This window comes from Hirundo rustica, chromosome 1 (genome assembly GCF_015227805.2).
Source record: "Hirundo rustica isolate bHirRus1 chromosome 1, bHirRus1.pri.v3, whole genome shotgun sequence".
Taxonomy (NCBI): Eukaryota; Metazoa; Chordata; class Aves; order Passeriformes; family Hirundinidae; genus Hirundo; species Hirundo rustica.
Genome location: NC_053450.1, coordinates 93,557,675 through 93,570,523, shown reverse-complemented (window position 1 = coordinate 93,570,523; position 12,849 = coordinate 93,557,675). Strand labels below are relative to the sequence as shown.

Sequence of the window (12,849 nt, the reverse complement as noted above, 5' to 3'; positions counted from 1 at the left end):
ACTAGAGAAATATAGTATCCAAATAAGTACGAGCAAGAATTTAAACTCATAAATATTAAATGCTCTAAGATTTATTTCCACTACTGCATTCCTTCCTTATATCCTTACTAAAGATTTTATATCATTACTTCCGAAGAACACATTCACATGCCTTCAGGGAGAAAAGAAAAAAAGGAAAAAAAGACACTACCTTGCTACACTAAAGAAACTGAATTGGATGTACTTTACTAATTTCTACTCTATCACCTACGAATACTCCCACATTAGGATTTTACAGAAAAAAATTGCCAATGAGGCTGCCCAGAAAAAGAAGAGCCTAATCATAACTGCATACAGAGAGTAAGCAACTTTACTACTTATATTTAGTAAAAAGAGTAAGCCAGCTTGTAAGCCAAGTATAATAACCAGATGAAATTGCTTTTACATTTAATAAGGGCACATACCTTTTCCTTCCAGCAACCATTCAAAAAAATGATTCCTCCAAATTCTGGCCAAAGCAGAGCATCACAGTTTTGTAACCTCAAAGGATTTGAACTTTGCCCACAAAGTCAGCACTCAGCAAGCTGTGCTCATCCTGGACACTTTATTTCCCAGACTTCACCCTCCAGTTCTTACTATGGGAGCTGAATAGTAACCTGAGGATCAGGAGAAAAAACCCCCAAACTAACCCTCTCATAATCATTCTCTTATCTCCAGAAAACCGGGTGTATTATTTAGAATAAAATGTTGTAAAACGGGAGTAGCCATAAGCATGCACATCCTGCTTACACAGGTCAGTATGCAGACCCTAACTGCTCCAGAATCCAAAGAGACTTCATATAAAAAATTACAGGGCATAGAATTTTTGAAATCATAGCTTCCTATATAGTATTCTTCCCCCAAAATAGATAGGTTGAATTGAAGTTACATTTAGTGTCAACTAATCTTCAAAGTAGTCTGGAAATTTGGAATTATTTTGTTAACATCACCTCACATGATTCGCTTGGGACTTCTGTATTTGTATGGTGTACATCCTCACACATGAACTGACAAGATGCACAAATAAGGGGATAACTGAGAGCGAACAGCCCAGAAAACTCCAATATTTTTGATGTATTTGACATGAAAGACTATGGCTAGCAAATGGTGGTTAGTAATTTATACAGTGGCAAAAGATCTAATCATGTGAACCATGGCAGTAAAGGGGTCTCTCCATGAACTAACTGAAACCTGAATTTATAATGTGTAGAACAGTGAAGACAAAGATTAAGAAGGTACAGATATTGCCTTCCTGCCTTCCATTACCTCTCCAGGAAAAATGTATCTCCTTGCTAAAAAGTAAGGGTTTAGTAGCATTAGTTGAGAAAAGAGCAAAGTGCTGTACAGGCCAAAATGGAGAGACTGCCATCCTAAAACAACATTAAGCTTGGTTGAAGTCATGTTACATTAAAAAAAAAAAAAAAAAAGACAGCTAACCTGAAATAACTAAGGCTTGTCTCTCCACAGGCAGTTCTAAAGAAAAACATACTTTTGAAACATAGATTGATGAACGCTGATGTTCAAAATATCCTAATGAAATTAATGGCTCTGCAAGTGTTCAGCACCTTTGAAACCTCTCACCTACTTACACCTCTTTCCAAGACCTTGTGAATCAAATGCAGGGCAGGAAGAGTTATAAACTTAGCAAGGTCCAAATTTAAATTTCAAGACAACTCAAGAGAACTAATCCAGTGATAAAAAGGAGCTTGTCCATCAAAAGCTACATGAAGCATGAGGGTCAACTCTAGACACAAACTTGAATGTACTTCTGTGCTGTGTGATGAAAAAAACCCACGTTCTAGTTTTTGGTGTTAATTCAATACCTTTTAAAGGCATTCAATCTAAAGCATAAGGAAAAAATGGAGACATGTTTGGTAAAGTGATTATTTCAGACTCCCAAGAGCAGACAAAAGACAGAGCAGAGAGGAGAGTCTAGAGACTGAGGTATGAAATTACAGATAAGTACCAAATACACTCAGCAATTTCTTAGCAGAGAATGTCATAAGGATTTTAAACAGACAACATTTGCATTTGCAGTAGTCAGACTGACAGAACAGATGTGCTAAAACCCATTAAAAAAAGCCCAAATATGAAAGACTTGTCAAGGTTTGTTAGGGACACGATTTGCACGTCTGCAAAATGAGCTTAATAAACATCTCTCTCTGAGAAGCAGAAGTGCATTTTGAGAAAGAAACACATTCACATTGTAAAAAAGTGAGGGATTTGATATAGTCTACTTCATAATGACCTGCATTTTGAAAGTGAGTAGAAAAAGGTATATAAAAATAGTAATTGGTTATTTTAAAATTACTCTTTTCATGGCCTTCCAATTCTACTTTCAGTAAATGTCATGATAATGTGAAGAAGACACTACTACTGCCACAAGGCTTTGGGATAGTTTTAAACTATCTGCAGGTTGTCTGAAACAGCTAGAAATTTGATGATGACTCATTTAGCTTTTTATCTTCCAATGAGAACTTAGCAATAGTCAGGAGCTTACTAAACAGACATCTTTCAGAACAGAATTACTTACAGTTACAAGTTATTTATAGTGTTTGGAATTTCCTTGATCACTCAAATAATAGTATTTGGAAACAAACTTTTGGGAAGATGTTTCTTCCCTGTTCATTATTTCAGTCAAAAGTGGCTACATTTTTTAAGCCAAAGACTTGTGAATGGGAAGACACTCCCACAACAAATACAGGAGACCATGATAACCAGTTGACTGTTAACACAAGTCCTCATGGTAGGTGTTATGATGCCAAAGAATAAAAACAAAGAATAGAAGACTGGAACCTGGAAAAAAAAAAATATAGCTTGCGAAATTGCTCAGAAAGGCAAGAGCAGCCATACGGAAACATACCAGACAAAGTTACATTGAGAAAGTGCACTGTAAAAAGTTCCATTCAGACACTCAACTATCGCTGTAAAAACTACTATGACTAGAAGAAGACAACACCAGGGTCCACTTTGCTCCTAGTTATGCTTTTCCACTCTGAAGCAGCCTGAGTAAGGCCCAAGCAGATGCAGCCTGGCTGCCACTGCAACAAAAAAGACAAAGTCAAGGCAGATCAAAAGAAACACAAGACAAGACAGCCCACCCTAAACCCTTAAAAACATAATTAAGAGTGGCCTAGGGAGTTGCTGAAGCTACTATGTGTCAGATTAACTCCTGGTAAAGCAACAGGGAAGCAGGGATCCTCACTGAGGCCAGCTGTCCCAAAAGGACTGTAACACCTACTCTCAATTTCGACAGTATCTCTAGTTTTCTGGGACATCAGGCAGTTATCTGTAACTGTAGGGCAATTAGGTCTTTGGTTTGCACTTGAGTGAATAATTTCTTTCCAAGTTTGTGATTTATTTTCCACTGCACACATTTACTGCTTTAGATCCTCTACTGCCTTTTTCCAACTGCATGTATCTACATATGATGAAAAATCAAGGTTTAATTACAACTAAAAGTAATGAAGAGAGGCTTTTGAGTCAGTCTGATTTTAATGAGAAAACCATTGAAAAGAAACCCCAGAACTTTCTGCTTGACAGAGCTGTGGCTTGTCAGCTGGCAGACCAAGTTTGCCGGCTTTCTGATGATATTGGAAAGCTCTGATGTTTCCAGTCTGAATTATGAGACAGTCTCAAAAGAACAGCAGCAGCCACCCACAGTTATTACTATGCTCCTATCTCAGAACACAAACAGAAACAAACTGGGAGGCAAGCCCAGCTTTTCCTCAGCATTATGCTGCTCTCCAAAACAGAAAAGTGCAGTATTTCAGTCTAGCTCTAAATTTCCCTACTTTTCTACTTGTCTGGATTTTGGGTTTCCAAGTCTCTTATCAAGCAGCAGTTATAGGAGACATAATTATAAACTTTAATGAACATCAGAATCACTTCACAAACCAAAAAGGTGAGCAAATATAGTCTGGGCAACAAAAGCAAATTACATTTGGAAAACACATTACCAATCTAAGAACTTTTTAATGGGTATATATTCACATTGCTGATTATTCAAGCAATTACAGAATGACATTCAGATCTCAGGTTTCTTTAACTAAAATATATTTCAATTGTTTGCTTTTATCATCAAAAGTAAATTTCAGGGGATTAAGTTTCAGAACTTCAACATAATTAAAGCTGTCTTGCTCTTTTTGCAACCACAAACATCACCTTTCAGAAATATAATCTATGCTGAATCTTGAAAGTCGAGATCACTTGAAAAACAACTCACATTTTGACATAATGACACCAAAAATAAGACTTTCTGATATAAGATTAAATTGGTCTCTGGATAAAATTTACTTCACAGCAATTTCTACAAGTCCAGTATTTAGTTGCAAACAGATTGAAACTAATACCACATGCATGAATCAGTCTTGTGAATAATGCCTGCAGACTACTGTATTAGTCTCCAGAAACCACAGAGCAGGGCACTAGTCCTTACTTAGTCCCTACAGACTGTGCACACCCTCTACATTAATCAATACATCATCACTTTATGCTATTGCACTCTAGAATAGTTTACAAATAAATTCTCAGGAAATAGACCTGTATCTCTATATCTATATATAAGATCTCCAGATATATGTAGATGGATGTATCAACTGCACAACAGTTTTTTCCTGAATAGTCAAACTTATTGAAATTTCAGTGCAAAAGAGTGCAAAATACAATAAAAAGAAAATCTAAAAAAAAGTACAAAAGAAGCCTTCTGTATTTAAGTTTTTCACAGTCTAATGGATCTGCCTTTCTTGCTTTATATTCTATGCATTTTCCTATTGATCATAATAAACCAAAAATGTTGGCACATGGTTGGGGAGAGTGGTTCTGAAATACAAAGAGTTGTGTATCAAAAGCCAGCACTACAACATCAATACTAATTTTTAAAGTTCATTTCTATTGCTCATGCCTGCAGAGAGTCTTCAAAAAGAGGAAAAATAAGACATTTCTAAGAATGTTCCATTATTTTAAAAAAGTGAGTTTCAACATAGGGAGTACTCTGTCTGGAGTACTCTAACTTCTCTATAAGGTATTCTGTGCTCAGCAGGATATAAATAAAATCCCACTCTGAAGAAGATAGGTGTGCAGTCACTCATGGCTCTCCAGAGGAAGGAGAAGGATTTTTTTTTTTTCTTGGAGAAAAAAGCCCCAGAGCGTTTTGTTGGCCTGATTGAGAAAAAGATTCATAAATCACTTGGTATATCTTTGGGATTCCAGAACAAATATTACATGGCTGTTTCTTTTTCTTTTTCCTTCCATTTTTACTTGCTGGACTTAATTTTATGTGCTCAGATGTTTGAATGCAAGTTATTAAACACTAAACTGATAACCATTAGCATTCCTTGATGAGCAGCTTTACTTCTTCAGCAGGTCAGCCTATATAATTATTTTTTGTATAAAACTTTTGGTGAAGCTATTATTGGAGCAGATGTCACATTCTAGAGACAAAGGTGACATTTGGAATCTACTGACAAGTCCTTGTACATGTGTAGGAAGCTCCTAGATTACTTTAAAGCGCCAGCAAGAGAGAAAGGAGATGTAGTGGGTTCTATTTTTGGTTTATTTTACCTTTTTGATAAATGGGAGATAGAAATAATCCCTTTTGGCTATTAAAGTAGTTTAAACACGTATTTAATTTTAGCTGTTCTGGCTCTAGGGTCTGAAGTTGTCTGCAGCCATGTTAAGTTCTGGCATATTTTGTGCTGAGATCTTTCTGGGAATATCTATGTAGGAATGTAATAGCTGGCTGCTGTCACAAGAGTAAAGTCTACAAAAGTAGACTCTATACTCTTAAGTGCAAAGAAAAAGCTGTGCATTTTACAGATGAGCACATGTTCAAATATCCAAAACATTTTCTTTGCCTTGCATAGCTTCTTTATCTTGCTGCCATATGGTACAAAGATTTTTCCATCTTAATATCTGGAGACTATTTTCTAACAGGAACTACTAGAAAATTTGGTATTTTCTTAATAAGCAGGATAAAAAAAAGTTTATTATTCTTTAAAATCAAGACATCAAACCAGTTTTCTTCCTTGTTAAGTTCACTACAAAAAAGCCCTTGAAAAAACTGTATGACATACATTACTGTATGCTCAGTGACCAGCTGTTTTAAATTTGGGTATTAAGTAATTCACTCTTTTCTGTGTGCTAGAGCTGAATGATTTAATAAATCCCCATATGCCCCAACATGTGCCAGCTATACCAGGTTATCGAAAATCCAGCTGCTGTTATGATAAGAGCTGCCAATGCTAGAACTAGTGAAGAGAATAATGAATCAACTTCAAGTCAACTAAGACATAAACTGATACAGTTCCACTTAAGATACGTGGGAATACAATACATGTGTTAATTAAAAACTAACACTGATCCATAGTCACATGAAATTTAGTGCCAAGAATTCATGGGCATTGTTTGTGGTGGATAATTAATGCAAATCAACCTGTATGAAGACAAGCAGCCCCATTTCCATCAGTTGTCCTAGATGACACATTCAGTTTGCAAAACAGATTCTATTGTGTCACAGTTGGCTTTCTTTCTTACATATTATAATTCCCATGCAGCTATTAGATGACATGTTTTACATAGCTGGACTTCTGAATTTTTCAATTATCATAAGAAACTGATTATGAAAATTTGATTGGTTTGATGTACCAGTATTTTAATACATGGTACGTGTCAAAGGTACAATGCCAGACCCCTTAAGTCATTGAACAAGCACACCAACAAAGGAAGCAGAAAGAGAGAAAGTAGTCAAACAAGATGTCAGAAATGATTCTCCAGACTCATATTTTTTGGACACTCAGTGCAGAAATGTCCTTCAAAATATGTCACTATTAACTTTTTAAAAGAAAACACTTCCTTGGATATGAAATTACTGTAGTTACAAAAGCTTTGCAGGTAGATGTAACTTTCATCTTGGTGTCAGCATAAGTAAATATATTAACAAGACATCTTTTTATTTCTCACAATTAGCTCTGTCAAGGGAAATAATTTTGAAATTAATCTAGAACTCGTGAATCCCATAAGCAAGATCAGAGGATTATTATATTGACGTAAATTTACATAAGATATAGGACATAAAATACTTATTAGAACAAACACAAAACCAACCCATTTACATTCGCTGGAGCTGGATCATCTCTAGTACAAAAAGTGTGCAATGCTCAAAAGCACATTAAAGACAACTTCAGTAACTCCAACTTTAAGCAATCCATATATAAAAGTTTATGTATAAAAATAATTTAAGAATGCATTATTTGAAAAATATTATGAATATATTGACAAATTAAAAGCATGCCATGCAGAGGTTTAAGATGCTTATAAAAGCTTGAACATAGGGGCCAACCACATCAAGGGGCTCACAGAAAATTCAGACTTTGAAAGCTTAAAGAACCTCATTTTTTTCACACCATAATTATGAAGTTGCAAATAATTGTGTTTTCAGCCACATGTTCTTGACATTGCAACAAACCCAACACTGTCATTTTCTCAATTATTAGTAGACTTACTTTTCTCTAAGGAAATCCACTACTTGTTTGAAGTCTGCCACACAGTATTCTCTTTTCATGTCCATAAGTACACTGTCAGAGGCTGACTGGACTGGTATGTGCAGAAAAGCATATACTCTTGGATGATTGAGAATCTTGGCCATTTCCTAAAAGTTATTAAAAGAAAAAATAAGCTTTAAAGCATTATGAAAATAATACAGAAAACACATTTAAATTAATATATGGGCTAAGTAACAGTAGTAACACTTCTAAAACCCAAACCACACTGAATTGCTGCAGCCCAGTTTGAAACAGTAGGGACAGGTGAAAATACCTGAAAGCAAATTTGTTCTAAGAGAAAATAAGAAGAAAGTGATGAAATCAGATTTCTTTTGAGATAGGGATCACATTCCCTCTTTAGTATTGATGACACAATTAAAAGAAAATTTTAGAGGCAAAGAATTGTGAAAATTGGTGATTTCAGACAGTGGCTGTTTTCAGAAGATGGCAAGGGCTAGTTGCCTTCTTGTGGGAGTGAAGTAACTCCTTAGATACCAAAAAGAGAATGTCTATAACTGGAGCATCCCTAAAGTTGGCCAGTTGCTAATTAAGGTCTACCATGTCACTTGCAAACCTGCTCCAATTCTGGTCTGAAATGTTCCCCATGTTACTTCAGAGAAAAGGTCAGAAATTAAAGGTGCTTGGCTATAAAATGAATTAATCAGGGGGCAGCTTAAAAGTGGAGTGACAGCTTGGAAAGAGACATGGGATGTTATACATTTTGTACAAATGCAAAAGGTCAGAGGGAAAAAAAAAAAAGTAAAGGTAATAGCAAAATGCAAAACCAAACCTCCTAATGAAAGCCAAACCAAAGCCCCAACAGAGGCTTTGGCAAGGTGATGGAATGTGGGACAGAAAATAGAATATGGTGGCCCAATTTCTCTCATTTTTATTATTTAACCAATTAAGGACATACAGCCAAGCAACAAAGTTTAAGTATTTTTAAAAGTTGAAACCAACCAGCATCTAGACTGCATGCAATATGGTACCACACTGCTTGTTAAACTTTTTTGTCTTGCAACAAAAAAGTGAACTTGGATAAAGGACCATATTCCATGAACAACCAGGTCCTTCTCCCTGTGCTGTGGGCATCCAGAAATGGCCGGGGCCTGAGCACTGCTGCTCTTCTGCCAGTGCATTCTGCATGCTTGAATCAGGCTCACTCAGGCCATTTCTCCTGTTTTCTTCCATTGCACAGATACTCTGTCTGACCATACTTCATCTTTAAGATGAAACTATTTACAAATTCTTTCCAGACCAATAATCAGCAATATATGTCACGCATCTAGATTTTCTCTCTGTATTTCTACAAGGATGGCCTAGATTGTTCTTAGAGAAGGCAGACATCCTCAAGCCTTTTCACCTGCAGGAACTCAGCTTTAAAAAGCACTGATTTTTAGAACAAGAAAAAGAAATCCTCTCTCAATACTCACTTTTCATCTGACAAACATATGTGTATAAAACCCAAACGCTATCAAATCACTTCTGGAAGCAGTTTTGAAAGTTTGTGTCTAAGATCCTATTTACAGAAATGTCTAAGAGAAGTGGTTACATTACTCAAGGCAACAGATACTCCATCTCTGGTATGTAAACTCAGTTTGATACACAGAATTGCACACGATTTGATACACAGAGAGGCTGTGTGCAGTGAACCTGGCTGTCAGTGGAAGCTGGAGGTAGCTGGTTTCATGAAAAAAGAGTGAAGAAAAGGCTACCATGCATCCACAAAAATTTTGTGTCCAATTCAAATGCAATGATATTTATCTGTGCCCTTAATAATTGTACCTGTTCAGCTAGAATATATTTTCAAAAATTAAATTGCACAGAACAAGTACCTAAAATTGGGAAACCTTTTTTTTAAAGCTTTAGAAAATCTTGAAAATGTAATTTATATGAAGCATCCTCATAGTCATCTGTGATATTTCTCTTTATCAGTAATCAAATATGCTTCTAAAATATGGGAAATATGAGCTGAGACTTAAGCTGTGGATCACAAGCCTATTATTCTGCTTATCTCTTGGTTTCAAGTACTTCATTCAATCTCCAAAAACAGATATAGGATATAAGGAACCAATAAAAGTCATGTTTCATAACATGTTTCTAAATCTGCCAAGTTCTTAAAAATAACTCGCTCTATGACATAGAATAAAGCATTCTTTGCCACTCCTCTCAAATTTTACATCTTCTGAATACCTGACTCTCAATATGAGATCAGTTTGTGAACTATTTTTGAAAGTAATAAGTAATTTACTAGAATTTCTAGATATGAAAGTGTTGTTTTATTCCAGCTTTTGTAAGGCTGAGAATCATCTCATAGAACAAAAAACCAAACAGATTCACTGTGCCTGTTTGTTTGTGATAGAAATATTAGATTTTTAAAAACCATATCTTGATTTACCAAAAAATTTTCATTTTTAAAGTCACAAGTGTGGAAACACTCTAGTATATGAAAATATTGGTTTTATTTCTCATATTCACCTTAAAAAATGAAAATTTTGCAGTTAAGTATGAAGAATGAAAGCCAAATTCTACAATCTCGAAAGTGTTTTCCTTCCCAGAGGATTCACCGAAACCAAAGCACCCAACCCCAAAGGCACTAGCTGCTGATCTGACAGTAACATGCAGAACCCTGCTGGTCTCACAGTTGGTCTCTTTCAGGGGGATGTGACCAAGAGGGAGCTTTTGACTGTCTTTGAGAGGAAGTAAACCGCTGGTGTCCAACAGTAGTGTTAAACAAGACTAATCAGAACTGCTTCTACCAGTTATCCCCCATGTAAAAGAAAGAAAACGTTTTCTGCAATCACTGTTGTCGATAACTTTCAAGATTAAGAACACAAATGTTGCCATTTAAAGTAATTACCCTTTGTTCTGTACTAATGGGACACAAAATGCCTGGCACTAACTGAACTTTTCAACTATCACTACAGGTCCCTGCACACAGTAAAAGCTACAGCTGTAAGCTCAAAAACATTATTAACTATTCCACTGTGTCATTTTGGTACAGAAAGATACTCTATATCAAAAGAACTGGCATTATTTAGAAAGTAAATCACTTGTCATGTGTACCAAATTCACATACAATCCACACACAGTCTACCTGGGAACACTAACACCGTTTAGCTGCAGTGGTCATGGGTTTCAGGGATGTTCTGGACAGTAAAAGTCCCTCCTAGAGATGAGGAGGTTGCAAACAGTTTTTCATACTGTGAGCTCCTTTCTTTGCTTGCTTTCTCTATCTAAAGCTACACAAAATGCACTGCATGTACTTTGAATCAAAGGTCCTACTGATAAACTGATTTCCCAGCAGGTACTTGAGGATTGTAACAATTAACTTTGTGAATTTAACAGAACACAAATTATTAACACAAACCAAATGCAAGACAGAAATACCTGATGACCCACTGTTCCATTGTTATTCACTTTTAAGTACTGCTGGTACTTTAAATTTACCTTTTATAACCAGAAACTCTGAGTGAGCAGTTCAGAATAATGAATTAAACAACAGTTTTGCATGATTGCATGAGAAAGCCGGATAAATCTTCCAAACTTTGCACTGTTCAGATAGAAATATCACATTCTAACCTGTAGCTTTAATGTAAGACTGTTCCAGTCTTATCTTTTATCCTTCCTATCACAAAAATAATACTGAAGTTCTTTACCACATAGGTTTGATTAAATTACAATTACTCTACACTGAACAGTCATACTTAGTCAATGCTGACAGATTTTCCCATACTATGGATTGCACACAGAATACCAGATTTCATCACTGAATAAAACTATTAGTTAATATCCCAAAGAGTATTTGAAGACATCATAAGCTAATTCATATTTGTACTTCACAGGGTGTCAACATTCTAAGCTTAACATCTGTTTCCTGTATTTATTTTTTTCTAAAGTACTTTGCATTACTAGGTATAATTACATTTTTCAGTTAGAAAAAACAATCTAGACTTTTATTTCCATCTGGAAACCATAAATGAACAATGTATTGAAACTATATCACTGTGAAAGAAACTTTCTGTTTTTCATCACAACTGAAATGGCTGATTGCCTTTTCTCAATATTTCCAGGAATCTGATAATGTGTCCATGAATGAAGGGATGCACTACACAAAAATGAAATTTCATGTAGGAACAGAGAGGTCAAAAAGGAACACAATTTGTTTTAAACTGGCTCTACAAAAATAGGCCTCATCTACATTTAGAAAATAACAAGGTATGTGAAACATCATTTAGGATACTGTTCACATATGATTTTTTTTTTTTTCTTTAGTAGCTGGAGTACATTAGAACACAAGGCACATTACCAGAAAGATTTCTATCTAGTCAGTGTATTTTATCCTAGCAATTACAATACACAAATTTAACCATCTAACCAGAAAATCACACCTCCTGTTTGCGATGAAACCATGTGCAACCATAGAAAAATGCAGAGACACTACACATCAATATCTGTGCATTTTTATGTCAGTACCTGCAAGCTGTTCAGACAGTGATTCTTTCCCCTTACCTAAAGCAGGCAAAAATCCAAGTATTTGAATTCTGTCTCATGTTTGAGTCATGACAATGTGAATAGCTTGCTTGCAAGCAAAAGGATTTTGTCTTCTGCCAGCAGTAAAGCCCAAAGAAACCCTTGACCATATGGAAATATGACAAAATGGAACTCCCTCAAAACTTCATCTCTTTGTGGCTGATATTAGTTTGGGATATGTCACGAGGGGTGTCTGCTGACTGGTGTCTTTCAGAAACGGAGTGGTGCCACCACCAGCAGTCTGGATGAAAATCAAGTGGCTGTGGCCCATTTTATAAATTCCTCTGCTGCAGTGCTGCTCAGGAACAGATGTGATCTTATGATGCAGGCACAGGAATGATGACACAGTTACGATCCAGTCTGGAAATCCCGTAGAAGTTTTACAATGAATGAATAGGGAACTCTCCCCTCACTTCCCACCCCTTGTGAGTAATGGGGCTGCAAAAAACTAAGAACACATGAGACGTCCCTGAGGACACTGGTTGGAAGGCAGTGCCTCTCCCTCACCTGTGTATGAACTGGGGAAGATCTACTGAAGCCACACAATGGGCAAGCTTAGTGGCAACCCCTACCCCATGTAATATGTCATGACATGCTCAGGTCTTCATCCTGTCATTAGGATAAAAGCAGGTCACACTTGAGCAGTTAGAAACCCGTGCAATTCTAGCCAATGTAATTTGAACCTTAAAATCAAATCTTTGGGTTGCCAGATGGTGGGCAAAAATCTGTTTTGTCATATGGGAAAAATGCCTTCTCC

At 36.1% G+C, this 12,849-nt stretch overlaps 1 protein-coding gene across 4 annotated transcripts in view; it reads right to left on the bottom strand.

The window, feature by feature from the left end:
• Positions 1-12,849, bottom strand: part of CDKAL1 (CDK5 regulatory subunit associated protein 1 like 1) — a 396,407-nt gene that overhangs the window by 134,447 nt on the left and 249,111 nt on the right. For all 4 annotated transcript variants that reach the window (XM_040062031.2, XM_040062006.1, XM_040062012.1 and 1 more), the window contains one exon: positions 7,521-7,666. In XM_040062031.2, coding sequence (XP_039917965.1) covers positions 7,521-7,666 — 146 coding nt within the window. The remainder of the gene's footprint in view (positions 1-7,520; positions 7,667-12,849) is intronic.